Source organism: Chiloscyllium plagiosum, unplaced genomic scaffold (assembly GCF_037043375.1).
Source record: "Chiloscyllium plagiosum isolate Xiang-an unplaced genomic scaffold, Cpla_swu_hap1 HiC_scaffold_3, whole genome shotgun sequence".
Lineage (NCBI taxonomy): Eukaryota > Metazoa > Chordata > Chondrichthyes > Orectolobiformes > Hemiscylliidae > Chiloscyllium > Chiloscyllium plagiosum.
This window is the reverse complement of record NW_028270141.1, coordinates 45,734,729-45,753,005: the sequence shown is the minus strand read 5'-3', so window position 1 is coordinate 45,753,005 and position 18,277 is coordinate 45,734,729. Positions and strand designations below refer to the sequence as shown.

At 39.4% G+C, this 18,277-nt stretch overlaps 2 protein-coding genes across 7 annotated transcripts in view; one reads left to right on the top strand and one right to left on the bottom strand.

Moving 5' to 3' along the window:
• lats1 (large tumor suppressor kinase 1) overlaps positions 1 to 6,380 on the top strand; it is a 43,766-nt gene extending 37,386 nt beyond the window's left edge. For all 3 annotated transcript variants that reach the window (XM_043681062.2, XM_043681051.2, XM_043681059.2), the window contains exons 7-8: positions 3,218 to 3,324; positions 3,691 to 6,380. In XM_043681062.2, coding sequence (XP_043536997.1) covers positions 3,218 to 3,324; positions 3,691 to 4,206 — 623 coding nt within the window. In that variant the 3' untranslated portion in view covers positions 4,207 to 6,380. The remainder of the gene's footprint in view (positions 1 to 3,217; positions 3,325 to 3,690) is intronic.
• Positions 6,381 to 6,971: 591 nt separating this feature from the next.
• ppil4 (peptidylprolyl isomerase (cyclophilin)-like 4) overlaps positions 6,972 to 18,277 on the bottom strand; it is a 55,274-nt gene continuing 43,968 nt past the window's right edge. For 3 of the 4 annotated variants that reach the window (XM_043681117.2, XM_043681109.2, XM_087979102.1), the window contains exons 9-13: positions 15,779 to 15,872; positions 12,561 to 12,672; positions 12,178 to 12,274; positions 10,418 to 10,556; positions 6,972 to 7,246 (exon numbers count right to left, since the gene is read on the bottom strand). In XM_043681117.2, coding sequence (XP_043537052.2) covers positions 7,076 to 7,246; positions 10,418 to 10,556; positions 12,178 to 12,274; positions 12,561 to 12,672; positions 15,779 to 15,872 — 613 coding nt within the window. In that variant the 3' untranslated portion in view covers positions 6,972 to 7,075. The remainder of the gene's footprint in view (positions 7,247 to 10,417; positions 10,557 to 12,177; positions 12,275 to 12,560; positions 12,673 to 15,778; positions 15,873 to 18,277) is intronic. The other variant, XM_043681125.2, reaches the window with a different exon arrangement.

Here is an 18,277-nt window from a genome sequence, read left to right as displayed (position 1 = left end):
ACCCAGTTTTTGTCCAATGTGTACAGGAGGGTTTCCTGACACAGTATGTCGAAGGGCCGACAAGAGGGGAGGCCACACTGGGTCTGGTGCTTGGTAATGAACCAGACCAGGTGTTTGATTTAGTAGGTGAGCACTTTGGAGAGAATGACCATAATTCAATTACGTTTAGTTTAGTGATGGAAAAGGATAGGTACATGTCACAGGTCAAGAGTTATCGATGGTGCAAGGGCAATTATAATGCGATTAGGCAAGATTTATGATGCATAGAATGGGGTAGCAAAATGCAGGGGATACAGACAATGGAAATGTGGAGCTGGTTTAAGGAACAGATATTGTGTGTCCTTGATAGGTATGTCTCTGTCAGGCAGGGAGGAAGTGATAAGGTAAAGGAACCGTGGTTTACTACATAACTTTCGTCTCTTGTTAAGCAGAAGAAGGAGGCTTATGGGTTGATGAGGCAAGATGATTCAGATGAAGCGATGGAGGGTTACAGACCAGCTAGGAATGATTTAAAGAGAGAGTTAAAAAGAGCAAAGAGAGGACACGAGCAGTCTTTAGCAAATAGAATAAAGGAGAACCCTAAAGCTTTCTATAGGTATGTGAGGAATAAATGGATGATTAGGGTAGGAATAGGGCCAGTCAAAGACAGAAGTGGGAAGTTGAATGTGGACCTTGTGGAGATTGGAGAGGTGCTAAATGAACATTTCTCATTGGTTTTCACTCAGGAAAAGAAGAATAATGAGGTATGAGATATTTGACTAGAAGGATCAAGATTAGTTACGAACAGGTGTTATCAATTCTAGAAGCCGTGAAAGTAGACAAATCCCCTGGGCCAAATGGGATTTATCCAAGGATTCTCTCGGAAGCTAGAGAGGAGATAGCAGAGCCTTTGGCTTTAATATTTGAGTCATCATTGTCTACAGGTTTAGTACCAGAGGACTGGAGGATTGCAAATGTTGTGCCCTTGTTCAAAAAGGGGAGTAGAGATGACCCAGGTAATTATAGACCAGTGAGCCTTACTTCTGTTGTAGGAAAGGTTTTTCAAAGGATTATAAGAGATAAGATTTATAATCATCTAGCAAGCAACAATTTGATTTCAGATAGTCAACATGGTTTCGTCAAGGGCAAGTCATGTCTCACAAACCTCATTGAGTTTTTTAAGAAGGTGACCAAGGATGTAGGTGAGGGTAGGGCAGTTGACGCGGTATACGTGGACTTCAGTAAAGCCTTTGATAAGGTTCCACGTGGTGGGCTGTTGGAGAAAATGCAGAGGCATGGAATTGAGGGTGAATTAGCAGTTTGGATTAGAAACTGACTTTCTGAAAGAAGGTAGCGAGTGGTGGTTGATTTGAAAATATTCAGCCTGGAATCTGGTTACTCGTGTGCCACAAGAATCTGTTTTGGGACCACTGCTGTTTGTCATTTTTATAAATGACTCAGACGAAGGCATAGGTGGATAGATTAGTAAATTTGCAGATGACACTAAAGTCGATGGAGTAGTGGACAGTTTGGAACAATGTTACAGGTTGCAGGGAGACTTGAATAAACTGCAGAATTGGGCTGAGAGGTGGCAAATGGAGTTCAATGCAGCTAAATGTGAGGTGATGCACTTTGGGAAGAATAATAGGAAGGCAGAGTACTGGGTCAATGGAAAGATTCTTGGTAGTGTGGATGTGCAGAGGAATCTTGGAGTCCATGTACATAGATCCCTAACAGTTGCCACCCAGGTTGATAATGCTGCTAAGAAGGCATATGGTGTGTTAGGTTTCATTTGTAGAGGGATTGATTTCCGGAGCCACAATATCATGCTGCAACTGTACAAAATGCTAGTGCGGCCACACTTGGAACATTTTGTACAGTTGCGGTCCCCATATTTCAGGACGGATGTGGAAGCATTGGAAAAGGTGTAGAGGAGATTTACCAGGATGTTGCCTGGTCTGGAGGGAAGGTCTTATGAGGATAGGCTGAGAGACTTGCATCTGTTCTCATTGGAAAGAAGAAGGCTAAGAGGGAATTTGATAGAGACATACAAGATGATCAGGGGATTAGATAGGGTAGGCAGTGAAAGACTTTTTCCGAGGATGGTGACATCAGCTTGTACGAGGGGGTATAACTACAAACTGAGGGGAGATGGATTTAAGACAGATGTCAAAGGCAGGTTCTTTATGCAGAATGCTAAGGGCGTGGAATGCCCTACCTGCTAATGTAATCAACTCAGCCACATTAGGGAGATTTAAACAATCCTGATAAGCACATGGATGATGATGGGATAGTTTAGGGGGACGAGCTGGGAATAGTTCACAGGTCGGCACAACATTGAGCGCCGAAGGGCCTATTCTGTGCTGTATTGTTCTGTGTTCTAACCCGGGTCCCTGGCGCTGTGAGACAGCAGTGCTAACCACTGAGCCACCGTGCTCTTCAGCCCAATAAAGCTGTTGAAACTGTAGATCAATTGAATTTTACTAAACTGAGATTGATTCATTTTTGTCATGCAAGACAACTAAGAAATATGGACCAGAGCAACCGAATGTAATTACAATACAGATCAACTATGATCAATGTTTCCCTATATTTCAGTTTACCTTGTGTGACCAGTTTGTTACGCCAGATGGTTCCTTTAAAATCAATGTTCTACTGCTATGTATCTGTCAAGACTACAACATTGTGCATGACCTGCGTAGCATGTTGCTGTGCAGGTTGGAGTAAACGCTGGCCACTTGAGGGACTGAAAAGCCAGCTGTTCCTATGTTTCTAATTTCCTACCAAATTTAAAAACATGATAATATTTCCAAATAATGCAAAGCAGAACATTGAAACCTAGTTATGCAGTAAATTTCAGGAATAAAATCTCTTCGAGAATTAAAGCATGCATTCCCAATTACCAAACCACAACAAACCTAGTTATCAAAATCTACCATGCCTCTAAATAACAAGGCTAATGTCAAAATCCCAGTTGTATTATTAGATGATACATATCTGAATAGCAAAATGTGACTTCAGGAGTAAATGGAATCCTCAGTGACTACATGATCTTTGGAGTATATACTGAAAATAATTTATAATTATATTGTTACAGGTTGAAAAATCATAATAATTGTCTTACATCAGTAAAAATGTTCTCACCTGAACATAAAAAAATCATAAATAGAAGTCTGAATAACAAGACATTGGTTTTTGATTACTGGATATAATGAGCAAAATAATTTGTACCTTGTAGGTTACACCCAGCTGTGTGACTGGTGGAGCGTTGGTGTTATTCTTTATGAAATGCTAGTAGGACAGCCTCCTTTCTTGGCACAAACTCCACTGGAAACACAGATCAAGGTAATGAATTAATTATGCCTATATCATTTATCTTGTGCACTGTGATATCCGTTTCTTTGTTTTTAAAGTCTATTTAGAGGTAATTATGACTTTTTTAAAGAGACAAGTAGGCCATTGGGGGTAATATTGTCCTCAAAGCAGAAAAGAAAATGGCTATTCTTCTAAGTGTATCATCCTATAGGACTGCCCATCCTGAGAAACCTGGTTAAAGGATTTATAATAAAATGATCACCCATAATGACACCAGGATGGAAGACACTTTAATCTTTAAAAATAATTGTAGATTTTTTTTTTAAATCCAGTAGTTCAGCAATAATCTCAATTGTGGAATGTTAAGATTTCTGATTTCTGCCCATTCTTACAAAGGTTATAAACTGGCAGACGACACTTCACATCCCACCCCAGGCTAAACTTAGCCCAGAGGCATCCGATCTCATCATCAAACTTTGCCGAGGTCCAGAAGATAGGCTTGGGAAGAATGGCACAGATGAAATAAAAGCCCATCCGTTTTTCAGATTGATTGATTTCTCCAGTGACATCCGGCACCAATCTGCTCCATATATTCCTAAGATTACACACCCAACAGATACGTCCAATTTTGATCCTGTGGATCCTGACAAATTGTGGAGTGATAGTAGCAATGGAGAAAGTGTCAATGACACACTGAATGGCTGGTACCAGAATGGGAAGCACCCAGAACACGCTTTCTACGAGTTCACATTCCGGAGGTTTTTTGATGATAATGGCTACCCTTACAGCTACCCCAAACCATTGCAGTGTGATTATCTCAATCCAGAAACACCTGAACATCAAGCAGAAAGTAACAGGGAAAACACTGCAATGGGGAAAGGGAGCCAGAATAGAGAGCTGGTTTATGTATGAAGTGAAAATCATTACTTTTTTTAAAAGCAGTGCGCCCCTTGTTTAATTTCCAGGGACAGATATTAATTTCTATTCATGCTTTCACTTTTAGTTTAAGGGCTTACAGAAAGGTATATTTTGTAAGTATTAATTTATTTCTACATTGTAATTTGAAGCCTCCAGCAGTTACACTTGAGTTAATAGAATGCTGATTTGAGCACCTAACACTAGAGTTTAAATCAATTTCATCATGTGATCTGTAGTTGATCAGCAAAATTGTAATTGATTTTCTTCTTCACTTACACTAAGTCTTTATTATTACTTTAATTGCTTTGATATTCTTGGAGAGCTTTATGTAGGTGAGTGCACAGTAGGTGCCTTTTCTCATTAAAAGTTTAAAGAAGTCATTTTGCAAGGCTCCAACCCCAGCAGAGAACCTTGCTCGAAGAGCATCCAAGTCAAAGGAAGGAACACAATGGAGTGGCTGACTCTATAACCTGCACTTTGAAACAGTAAGACTGTATGTTGAAAGTGAGGATAGAGTTGCAATACTACAGGGCTAAACTGTTATCTGTTCCCATTTAACGAGACTGCAAACTGGAGTGAATTTTGGGTTTCAACACTACAGGGCCCATCGTGGGATGTGCATTGAGTGTGAGGGTAGGGCTGTAATACTGCAGGGCCTATTTTAGATATATTCTAATCAACCTGTTCAGCGATGTTATTACGTGCCTCCTGGTTCAGAGATAGGGACAGTACCACAGAGTCTAAAAAAAGGCTCATTTTATACTCATTGGGAGTTGAGAGAAGTTACTAACACGACAGGGCTCATTCATGCTCTGGTCTAGTCAAGTTTATCTCTGGGAGGTTTTGAACATATGTATCTGAAACCTACAAAATGGTCTTTTATGCTGTGCCTTAAAACATCCTGCTTAGCTTTGACCAAATATGAAGAAAGTAGTTTGGTATACTTTATATGAAAATAATTTTCTTTTAGAAGTGTGTAGAACACAGGTTATTAGCTATTTTTTTCTAATTTATGCATTGAATTCTATTTATAAATTATACATGTATAAACATTTAATTTGACTTCCAATGACATTAAATCTAAGATCATTTTCAAAGGTAATTGCTTTGCAATCTGTTAACATAACTGGTTCATTTAAATCAAAATTATCAACCTTGCACCACCACCTGCCAATTGCCTTTCAAGCCACCCACCATCTAAATTTGGAATTCCCTTCTTAGCAGTGTGGCCATACCGACACTATGTGGACTGCAGTGCTTCAAGAAGGCATATCAGCAGTGTCTTCTCAGGGAGAATTAGGGATGGGAAGTACGTGCTGAATTTGCCAATAACACATAATTAAAGTCATCAAATAAAATTACTCCTTCAAGATTTAAAAGATAGATATGATTGCCTCATTTTATAGCAAGCAGCATTTATCACTGTGCAAGAATTCACACACACATTTCTGGTGAGATTTTTGAACTTGTGGCTGCAGCATAGCTTGCTGAAGGGAAGATCAGCAAGAAATGCATTCTGAGTGAAGCCACATCCTTGATCACATCATTGGGTTGAAGATCCAATCATTCAAATCAGTCTTTTGATAAAAATACAGGTGAGTCTTTTATAGAGCACTTTACAAAGATTTTAATAAATTGTACCCATTTAAAAAAAATGCATTCGACAGTCTGTTTTAGAAAAGTGTTAATTGAATTTAGTGGTTAACAAGGGCATTTTGGAGTCGTGAGGCCAGACCATCAGATTTCCTTCTCTAAAGGGCCTTTGTGAACCAGATAGGTTTTTAACATCCATGCTGATAGTTGTCATGTCACTAAGACTAGTTTTATGTTCCAACACTTGGGCATCTAGATTACTAGTCAGGCAATATTACTGCCATTCCCCACATTAAACTGACAATATATATCAAATTTGAACTTAGAAAATTTATAGGTATGTATCTCCCAACAATAAGTTTGAGATGCCTAGAAAATTTAATATGTGGATGGCTTGGAGAGGCTGTCTACTAACAGCATCATTACATCATGCAAGAAATTGAAGGATTTTGTGCTGTCAACTGGGGTTTTCGTGAACTTAAATTTCGTTATTGAAAACATCACCTTCCCAAAAACAAGGTCTTTGCTTCATAATCTTTTAATGGAAACTGAATAAATGATTGAGTTGTCAAGTGCATTTTTATTTGGACTAAGATAATTCATAAAGGTAAGAGACTTTCATTGACTGTTGAAGTGGTGGATGTTCTGAAGGCTTTTAACGAGTATGAAGAGATGGCAAGACAGCTTTAATAATATTTATAAAATACCATCAGTGTTCTACTTAGTCTGTTGTATTTATACATTAATCTGAAGTACTCAAAGTAAGTTTAGCAAATAGGCCTTGTCTTCAGATCAGAAATTAATTCAATACTGTGCTGAGGTATTGGCTTAACAGTCTACATTGCATTGAAGTCCCTAAAATGGGACATTTGACTCTTATGCCACAAACATCAATCTTTACAACTGCAATGTTTCCCACTCCCTTCCTCAGATGTTAAGTGGGATTTAGTTTATTAACTCATCTAGTGACCTAACCAACATCCCTACCCTTATGAGGTGTCCAGTAAATTTACGCAAAACAAAATATTCAGTGCATATCCTGTCCTCAGCAGCTTGTTTGTAAGTGCATCTGCTCAGTTCTTGACCACTCACCAGAAATAGAGTTGAGTGCAAATGTGCCAGGATGGGTCATGTGATTCCATAGTAGTAGAAAAGCAATGAATTAGAACATTTTGACTGTACAATTTATTGAAATTTTAAAAATCAAAAGCATTTTAGTTACATATTGCACTTAAATGTTTCTCTTCTTTCAACTTCCACTCTATTGCTTCTATTTGGATCTTTTAGGACTTCTGTTCTTCCTTTCTTGATGTCTGGACTTCTTACTCCGGCTTCGCTTGTGGTGATCTTTCTCTTGGGATTCACTCCTGCTCCGGCTGCGATATCGGTCCCGCTTTTTCTGACCTCTATCTTTTTTTCTGCAGTATTCATCAATTGTTGCCTATCAAGTCAAAAATAATTTTCAGAAGGTCTTCCAGTAACTAATCCATTGATATCAAGTTAATCTGTCAACTTCAAATTTAGACACAAAAAGTATAGGTATATAAATTCCCTTTGTTTTCAAAACTAGATTACTACAAATTGCTTACAAATCTTACTCTCTCCACCTTTTTCAGTATATCTGATTGGGTGTCCCATTGATAATGAAATAACCTTGTCATTAACAGGTCCACCACCCTACATTTATTTACATTCAGTCTCACCATGGCTAAAACCAATTCTCTATCAAGGCTACCCTATCATGTTCAATCAGATTCATGATTACCTTAACTTTATTCAGTTCTGTGCACAGTATCCCTTCATCATCTGTCTTTTAATTCCTGCCGCTTGCCTTGCTAAAAATCCCCCTCCCAATTTCTTCATTTCACTTTTCCTTCAGCAATAGCTAGTGGCAATGAAAAAAAACAGAATTGAGATCAAAGCCTGAGAGGGCTGAAGATAAAGTCCTCATAATTAACAGGCACAGTGGCACTGAGGAGAGCGAAATGAGAATTCATGGAAGTTGTACTCATTGGCAGAAAATAACAAGCAAATCCCTGGCATCTCACGTGCTTAAAAGTACTGTACATAGTTCTTGTTTCCATAATATAACGAAGATATTGAGGGACCCATGGAAGATGCAAAGGAAACTTCTCCTCTTAAAACCAAACTAAGGGGCTATAACCATTTTGAAAGACCCTGAACAGGGTGGGTCTTTATCTCCGAAAAAGGGCCAAGACGAAGCTGATACAGAGATGTTTTCAGTTCTGTAATGTTTTAATACTAGGAGCCTATCAACAGTTTTAATTTTTTACTAAATTTCCTAGTGATTATAAGACACTTCTTGAATCAGCATCAGTCAGAGTGTGCAACTTGCTACTATAAGGATAGCAGAGGCAAATTACTGAGCTGCAATTAAAGGAGATAATATTTTACTATGAGGGCGGAAAGAAACAAAAATATGGTAACAAAGAGTCAGCCAGAGCATAAACTCTGGAATAGAAATGTTGAACCAATGGCCTGTTCCTGTGCTCTCTCCTACATTAACGCTTGAAGATCCAAATAAGGGTCACATTCTTGAAATTGACCTAACAGTCCATTGTTGCAAAGGGACAGCTGGAAAATGGGAAGTCTTCAGAAATGAGATAACAAGAATCCAGAGGAAGTATATTCCTGTCGGGGTGAAAGGGAAGGCTGGTAACTATAGGGAATGCTGGATGACTAAAGAAATTGAGGGTTTGGTTGAGAAAAAGAAGGAAGCATATGTCAGGTACAGAGAGGATAGATCGAGTGAATCCTTAGAAGAGTACAAAGAAAGTAGGAGAATACTTAAGAGGGAAAAACAGGAGGGCAAAACGGGGACATGAGATAGCTTTGGCAAATAGAATTAAGGAGAATCCAAAGGGTTTTTACAAATATATTAAGGACAAAAGGGTAACTAGGGAGAGAATATGGCCTTTGTATGGCGCCACTAAATGAATATTTTGCATCAGTATTTACTGTGGAAAAGGATATGGAAGATATAGACTGTAGGGAAATAGATGGTGACATCTTGCAAAATGTCCAGATTACAGAGGAGGAAATGCTGGATGTCTTGAAACGGTTAAAGGTGGATAAATGGCCAGGACCTGATCAGGTGTACCCGAGAACTCCAAGGGAAGCTAGAGAAGTGATTGCTGGGCCTCTTGCTGAGATATTTGTATCATCGATAGTCACAGGTGAGGTGCCGGAAGACTGGGGATTGGCAAACGTGGTGCCACTGTTTAAGAAGGGTGGTAAGGACAAGCCAGGGAACTGTAGACCAGTGAGCCTGACCTCGGTGGTGGGCAAGTTGTTGGAGGGAATCCTGAGGGACAGGATGTACATGAATTTGGAAAGGCAAGGACTGATTCGGGATAGTCAACACGCTTTGTGCGTGGGAAATAATGTCTCACAAACTTGATTGTTACATCTTCAAAAAACTCGAAGATTGATGAGGACAGAGCAGAAAATGTCATCTATATGGACTTCAGTAAGGCATTCGACAAGGTTCCTCATGGGTCTGATTAGCAAGGTTAGATCTCACGGAATACAGGGAGAACTAGCCATTTGGATACAGAACTGGCTCAAAGGTAGAAGACAGAGGGTGGCAGTGGAGGGTTGTTTTTCAGACTGGAGGCCTGTGACCAGAGGAGTGCCACAAGGATCGGTGCTGGGTCCTCTACTTTTTGTCATTTACATAAATGATTTGGATGCAAGCATAAGAGGTAAAATTAGTAAGTTTGCAGATGACACCAAAATTGGAGGTGTGGACAGTGAAGAGGGTTACCTCAGATTACAACAGGATCTTGACCAGATGGAGTTTAATTCGGATAAATGCGAGGTGCTGCATTTTGGGAAAGCAAATTTTAGCAGGACTTATACACTTAATGGTAAGGTCCTAGGGAGTGTTGCTGAACAAAGAGACCTTGGAGTGCAGGTTCATAGCTCCTCAAAAGTGGAGTCAGGTGGATAGAATAGTGAAGGCGGCGTTTGGTATGCTTTCCTTTATTGGTCAGAGTATCGAGTACAGGAGTTGGGAGGTCATGTTGCGACTGTACAGGACATTAGTTAGGCCACTGTTGGAATATTGCGTGCAATTCTGGTCTCCTATCGGAAAGATGTTGTGAAACTTGAAAGGGTTCAGAAAAGATTTATAAGGATATGGCCAGGAATGGAGGATCTGAGCTACAGGGAGAGGCTGAATAGGGTGGGGCTGTTTTCCCTGGAGTGTCAGAGGCTGAGGAATGACCTTACAGAGGTTTACAAAATTGAGGGGCATGGATAGGATAAATAGGCAAAGTCTTTTCCCTGGGGTCAGGGAGTCCAGAACTAGAGGGCATTTGGATGGGTATATGAAGAGGAAGGGATTGGAGAAATATGGGCCAGGTGCTGGCAGGGGTGGGACTAGATTGGGTTGGGATATCTGGTCGGCATTGACGGGTTGCACCGAAGGGTCTGTTTCCATGCTGTAAATCTCTATGACTCAGCCAGCAGCCTCCCAAAGACATGGTGGTTAAAGTACAGGCAGATGCAAATTAATAATCAAATATTCAATAAAGCCATGACTATATAGGCTTAAATATCTGACTTCTTGATAATCAGTATTTTCTACCTTGCAGTTGGCTGCTTTCCTCCTATCACATTTTTCCTCTTCCATATGCCGACGAGACCGTTTCTCCTTGTGGTGTTTCTTCAAATGCTGCTGGCTTCCACTGGTCTCCGCCTCATCCAGTAATAGTTCATATTTCGGGCTTTTTTTTAAATTAAGGGACAAAACCTAGCAAAGGTCAGGCCAATGCAATGATGGAGGAATTTATCCAAGTGTCTTCTCTTTCCCAAGCATGTTTCCCTCGTAATTGACCAGCAAGATGCTCTGCAAGATACTCAGAATACAATTTTATCTGGTGGTGTTTATTATCATAGAATCTCCACAGCGTGGTAGCAAGCCTTTCGGCCCATTGGGTCCACACCAACCCTCTAAAGAATATCCCACTCTGGTCCTGTAACCTTACATTTTCCATGGCTAATACACTAATCTGCACATCTTTGGATTGTGAGGCATGTTGATGACTGATCTTTTCAATTGCCCAGGACGGGAAGCGTTGAATTAAACACATTTTGTTATATTAAGGATCTTCTACGAAGTCCATTTTTGAAATTATAACATTCAAGATTTCACAGATCAAGTTTTGAAGTTAATATCATTGGCAAAGTCAATAAACCAGGCAATTAATTCTGTGGGCTATTTCTTACCATCTATAACTTTACAGTTCAAAGAATTACTCAACTTAATCAAACAGACAAGTGGTATTACCATTGAACGGTTAATCCAAAGACCCAGGTAATAGCAAGTTTTAAGAAAATTTGTAGCTTGGGTTGAGGTTTGCTGAGCTGGAAGATTTATTTTCAGACGTTTCATCATCATACTTGATATCATCTTCAGTGAGTCTCTGGGTGAAGCACTGCTGATGTTTCCTGCTTTCTTATATATATGTTTGGGTTTCTCTGAGTCGGTGATGTCATTTCCTGTTCTTTTTCTCGGGGTGGGGGGGTAAATGAGGTCCAAGTCAATATGTTTGTTGATAGAGTTCCAGTTGGAATGCCATGCTTCAAGGAATTCTCAAGCATGTCTCTGTTTAGCTTGTCCTCGGATGGATGTGGTGTCCTTCCTTCTCTGTATGTAAGGTATCCTTACACTAGTTCTTCCTTATCTGTATGTAAGGATACAACACATCCATCCTAGGACAAGCCAAACAGAGACACGCACAGGAGTTCCTGGAAGCATGGCATTCCAACCAGAACTTTATCAACAAACATGTAAACAGAAAGTAGGAAACACCCAGCGGTGCTTCATCCGGAGGCTCACTGAAGATGTTACCTCGTATAATGACAAAACATCTGAAAATGAATTTTCAGCTCAGCGAGCAAATCTACATCCAGAACCCAGGTAATATTCTGAAGACCAGGGTGCAAATCTCACCACAGCAGATGTTGGAATTTGTATTCAATAAAAAATCTGGAATTCAGAATCTAATGATGACCATGAATCCAGTGTTGATTATCAGCCTTTATGGAAGAAAATGCCATCCTTATTTATTTATGGCCTAAATGTAACTTCAGAACCTTAACTCAGTTCCCCTCCGGACATGGCCAATCACTGGAGAAAACTGATTTTCTCTACTTCGTCTATTACATCACAATTTAGCTTGTCTGTTCTTTACTAACATTCCGTATTCCTGGTAGTATCCTAACAAGCCCCTTCTGTATCCTTTCTAAAGCCTTTACATGTTGCCTGAAATGCACTACACAGAACTATTTATAATACTTCAATTGAGCTCAACGTTTATAGCTGCTGAACAAATTCAAGGATACTCCTGTTTAGGTTGAACTTTACTCTTCAAGGTAATGTTGGAACGTTTGCTAAGGTCTTTCTCATACTCTTTAAAATCATCTTTGGTGTATTTTGCACCTGTGAGAAGATAGATCAAAAATAACTTTTAAGAAAAGGTGAATGAGAAAGTGACCATTATCAATTCAAGGATAACGCACCTCGTCCCACTCCCCAGACTAATTCCTGGCATTCTTTCATTCTCTTTTCTATCCCAATTTCTTTGAAACCCACAACTGAACCTGTGACAATCACCTCTCCCAGGCAGTGATATTAACAGCACATTGGCAACTTCTATAGAGATGAGTGACCTTTCAGGTTTGCACTTGTGAAATAGATAAATACAAAATGTAACCTTAGAACCTACCTTTCCCTTTCCACTGTACCTTCGCTACAGATTGGCTGAAGTCCACATGTATTCTTCTGTCATCTATTAGCACATTATCCATCTTAAAGTAAGCATTTTCACAATGCTCCTGCTGTGAAAAAATATATAATATAGCAGTTTAAGCAGATTTTTTCAGGGATGGTAATGCAAACCAACCCTGACAAAGATGCAGGGCACAAGTTAGGTCAAACAGTTAAACAATTATAATGGCTCAGGGTCCCAACAGTGACAGCTTACTCATCCAATAGCAAAAACACAAGACTGCTGAAAATGATGCTGATCCAATAGCACGAGCAATTGCTCGCTAAAAGGAATTTTTCTACACAGATCGCAAACCACCTCATTATTCCTATAGCTCTTTGCCTTCATAATAGGACAGGTCCACTGCCCGATAGTTTGTTGCTCAAACTATAGCTTACTTAATAGTCAATAACATAATGCCTTGACAATAATGCTTGACTGCCCCTCTGACTTGTTGCCCAAGTAGCAATAATTCACTGAACTTGTCTGGACAATGATACCGTAGTTTGCTTGCAACTCTGTTGTCATTGAATTATGGTTTTCATATCACTTTCTGACTGTGAAACAATGTTATTTCTTTGTGGTTTTGCTCCAAGCCAGTGGACATAGTACATGTGCTAAGTTAGAGTACCACAATCATCAATCTTGACATTCTCAGTCAGGAATTCCCCTGTCATGCACATAGCACATTCAACTTTAGCTCTGGAACAGAGGCAAACAAGCAATCCCAAAGACAAGTGTTTCTCTGGCTGAAGAACGTTTCATTTCACAAGTCATTCTTGTCACAAATGGTTTTCCCATCTCTACGTTCCACATTCAAATTTGCAGTATTGCGCTCCAAAAAACCTTCAGAAATTACCATAAAAGCATTGTTTCTTTTCTCCTCTGCCAGTGGAACTTTGTTTGGAAGTCCCTTAATTGAAAAGGCAGAGACCTGCTCCTTCATATTTTTAGGGATTGATTCAGATGGTCCAAGTTTGAAACCACCAAGAAAGATTTTTTTAAAAATGGAAAGAAAGAGCAAACTTGTCCACCACTTGGACGTAATGCATTTATACAATCAGAGCCCAACTTAAGTTAATAGTAAGTCTTTCACTGGAGACTAGTGTCAGCCAATAAGACCATAAGATATAGGAGCAGAAATTACGCCATTCAATCACAGCTGCTAAGTTTCTCAACCCTAGTCTCTCCTACCAATAGAAACATCTTCCCAGTCCAGGCCATTCAGTATTCTGTATGTTTCAATTAGATCTTCCCTCATCCTTCTTAACTCAAGAGTTTAAACCCAGAGTCCTCAAACGTTCCTCATATGTTAAGCTTTTCATTTCTGGTACCAGTCTCTTGAACCTCTTCTGAACACACTCCAGGGCCAGTACATTCTTCCCAAGATATGGGGGGGTCCAAAAGTGTGCACAATACTCCAAATGTGGTCTGACTAGTAAATAGTAAAGAACTTGTACAGTAAGCAGATGAAATTAATTTTGTACACAGACTGCAAAAGCTTACAACTGAAACATCAAGCATGACTGCAGAATCTGACCTGTGCAAGGTCACCAAACACGAGCAGGAACTTACTAGATTTTTAAATAAATGCCTAGAAACATTCCAAAATATTTTCCCATTGGACAGGTGTTTCACTGACCCTTGCATGAGGTGTTATTAATTTGTTATTAATAACATCGATGAGCAGTCAGTGTTGTTATGGAAGTAAACATAGCAGCCAAGTTATGTACAATGAGGTCGCACAAGCAACTAAGTGAAATGAATGAATGTTGTATTTGTAATGTGGCAGTACTAAATAAAGGATGTCTGCCTCTACTTCAAGCATTGCTGTGAGATTTTACTTCCATGTGAATGGAATTAACATCTCTAAAAAGGTCGAACTTCTGACAACTAAAATCGAGTGGTAGAGAAAGTACCCATATCTGGAGATAAAAGCATTTTTATGTCACTATGAATACTGGGTTTTAAAAAAATAACTAATTTGCTGAAATTAATTTCTACATGCAAGAATGGGTTTCTCAAATGTCTGTTTTTTAGAATTAGAATCCCGACAGTGTGGAACCAGGTCCTTTGACCCATCAAGTCCACACCGACCCTCCAAAGAGTAACCTCCACCAGACCCATTCCCCTATATTTGCCCCTGAGTAATAAACTACATTTTGGGCAACTTACCATGGCCAGTTCACCTAACCTGCACGTCCTTGGATTGTGGGAGGAAAGGGGAACACCCGGAGGAAACCCACGCAGACACTGGGAGAATGTGCAAACTCCACACAGACAGTCACCTGAGGCTGGAATCGAACCTGGGTCCCAGGCAGTGAGGCAGCAGTGCTAATCACTGAGTCACCATGCCGACCCATGTACTTTTTGAACAATATCCATTTATACAAGTTTCACTGTCCTTTATGTTTACACAAAGAAAGGTATCAGTAAGTGGGAATTTCTCTCATTATTTTAAATAAATTCAGATTTGTGGCCAGCATCTTTCTGCTATTGAATGACACTTGAATTTGCTGATGTGTTGCATTTTGACTGTCAGCATGGAAACATAGGCTGGGAGTTACTTTTCCCTGACTGCCTGTTTTTTACTGAGGTTATACTGGCCAGTCACCTCAATGTAGTCAGTTCATCTGGGGTTTCTGCCAACTTGTATTTACAACCGCTGGGGAAATTCTCAGCTGAGATTTTGATTCAGAACATAAATTAGGCAAATACAAAAATCCACTTGTAATGCAATATAAATCTATACAAAGAACTTCATAGAATAAAAATTAGTATAACTGTAAAGTTATATTTAAAGAATGCACAATATAACTGTTACTTAACAAGTCTTCATAAAAATGAGAGGTGATCTCATTGAAACATGTGGGATTCTTAAGGGGCTTGACAGGATAATCACAGAGGATATTTCCCCTTGTGAGAGTCTAGGACTAGGATGCATAGTCTCAGAATCTAGGGGCATCAATTTAAGACTGAGATTAGGAGGAATTTCTTCTCTCAGAGGGTTGACAGACTTAGGAACTCCTTGCCATAAGAGGGCTGTGGGGGCAAATTCCTTGTGTATACAGAAGGCAGAGTTGGGTTGATAATTGATCAGTAGGGAAATCAGTAGTTATGGGGAAAAGGCAGGAAAGTGGACAGCCTACTCTTGTTCCTATTTCTTATAGTCTTACCTTCTCAAACTCAATGAAGGCATAGCAGAGAGATTCTCCGGTCTTCCAGTCTCTAATTATTTCACAGCTGTTGAACAGATACCGATATAATTCACTTCAGTAAGAAAACAATAAAAAGACAGTTTCATTCCTGTACTTATCATTTTTACCCTGCTTATAAACATAGTCACTTTCTCCTCCACACATTCATCACGGGCAGACTGCAGGAAACCAAAGGCTAAGCCACTTCAGAGAGGAGTTTATCATCAGATCACCCTCCTTCCTTCCTTTAATCTGTTTCCTTTGACTAAAAGTAACTCTAGACCTACACAATGATTGATGATGAACTCCACTCTGAAGTGGATTATTAAGCTATTTGGGTCAAGGGTTATTAGGGATGCGCAGCAGTTCTTTCACTGTAAACAATTGACGGCAAACTAAGATTGTGCAATGTGTTGTATCAGTGCCATTTATTAAGAATGTAAAAATACATCACAATGATAACATTTACTGCATTTGCTACAGAATATCCAACCTTGAATTTCTCTCTCTCTCAGCCACAATATTTAAGTGGCTGTCACATTAGGAATGATGGGAACTGTTGCCAGGCACTTCAGCTCCGACAGTGGAAGACCTAGTAAGGGCAATGACACTAAAGCAAACTTCTTTGTTGATAATCATTGCCTAGCACATATTCCTTACGAATATTATTTTGTACATACTAGCTCAAATCTAAATGTTGATGAGGTCTTGCTACATGTAGCAGAATGGGGTCCCAACTGCTTCATAATCTAAGCTTTTGTGATTGGAGTTAAAAGTTACTTTCAGAAGCAAAAATTCTGTTGAATATAACTGGGTCGAGGGTAATATTTGAAGAAACCCCAGCAGTAATGGAAATGCGGTTTAGATGAGACTGACAACCTTCAACCACAGCCATCTTCCTTTGTGTCAGACATGATTTAAATTATTGGAGAGTCTTCCCCCAAAATCCCATGACTTCAATTTATTAAAGTTCCTTCATGCCATATTTGTTCAAGAGCAGTCATTTAAAATTTAAATCTGAAGTTCAATTTGTATCATAAGGTTGCAATGTATTGGAGTGACCTTGCTGGAAAGCAAGATATTGATGAGAGAGTGTCCAATGATAATATTGACAATATTTGCTGTTACTTTTCTTGTAACTAAGAATAGGCTGATAGGGCAATAGTTAGCTTGGAGTATTTAACTGGATTGGTGATAATGGCCAACTTTGTAAGTATCACACTGATCAGGTTTAGTATTAAGAATAAGTCAGCAAAGTTCCTTTACTCAACAAATAACCAGTTTAAACAACTTAGACAAAGATGCAAATGTTACTGGGAAACAGTTTGGATTTTGAATAGATACATTGTATCTATCATTTAAAAAACACATATACTGAAATCTGAGAAATAAAATGATAACTGCACAATATTAATGATGTACTTTGGCTAAGTAATAGTAAACTCATGAAAAATTATAAGACATAGATAGTTCTAAACAGTAGCTGTGTGTTTAAAGTTATTCTCCACACACAAGTGCTGGCACTGAGGTGTCTTCCTGAACAGCTGAATTCCCTTTGCTGGAGACAGTGAAGTAGATTCCAACAAATTGGACTCCTCCACAAATAGTAAAGATGTCTTCTTTTGGATTTTCGGTTCACCGTACTTTGTTTGGATGAATTGCAAGTAAGAAAACAGGAAGCACTGAGTTGTTGCTGTTTGAAAAGGTCAAATTCTCATTCACTGAAATTAAAAATGCAGTCTTATTTCACTCACAAAGTAGACTGAGTGTCCTCTCAAATTCTCCAGTAGAATTATTCCATCCAACCTCCATATTCCTCTAAGGTACAACATTGTTGCTGTTGTACCTAATGCCTTTTCTTTAGTATCCCTTTTTGAAAAATTTGTAAGATATTTTTACATGGACGCCAATAATATTTTTAAAAATGAGTCAGATCGCGATTCGGCAAGATGGCGGCGATTCTGTAGAACTGCTGTGGACAGCTCTGCCTAACAGCCAAGGCATGCTGATGTTTTTTGCCATCCCTGGCCAACTTACGTGGTGGAATTATTAGTTTAAAATCTTACAGAACACATATTTGTTAATATTTAGGAGTGGGAAGGATGCCAAAGGGAAAAGGAGCGAGCAAATAGCAGCAGGGAGGACACTCCCCTGGCAGCACCTACCACACCAGAAACTGCAGCAGCAGCAGCCTCTCCTGAGGCTGTAATTTGAAAGAGGAAATCCTTCGCTGAAGTTAAAAAGAGGCTGAGGAACCTGGGCAACCAGTACTCCATGAGACACCCCACAGTGCTTTGTTTCAGCCACGAGGACTCAGTTTATACATTTGACTGGGCGGATAAAGCCAAACACTTTGTAGACACTTTAAAATAGATGGATTGGCCTGAAGAATACAGTTAATGTTCTCTTTTTTTATCTTTCCCCATGTTTTCCCTTCCTTTTTTTAATTCCTTTCTTTCTCCCTAATAATTTCTTTTT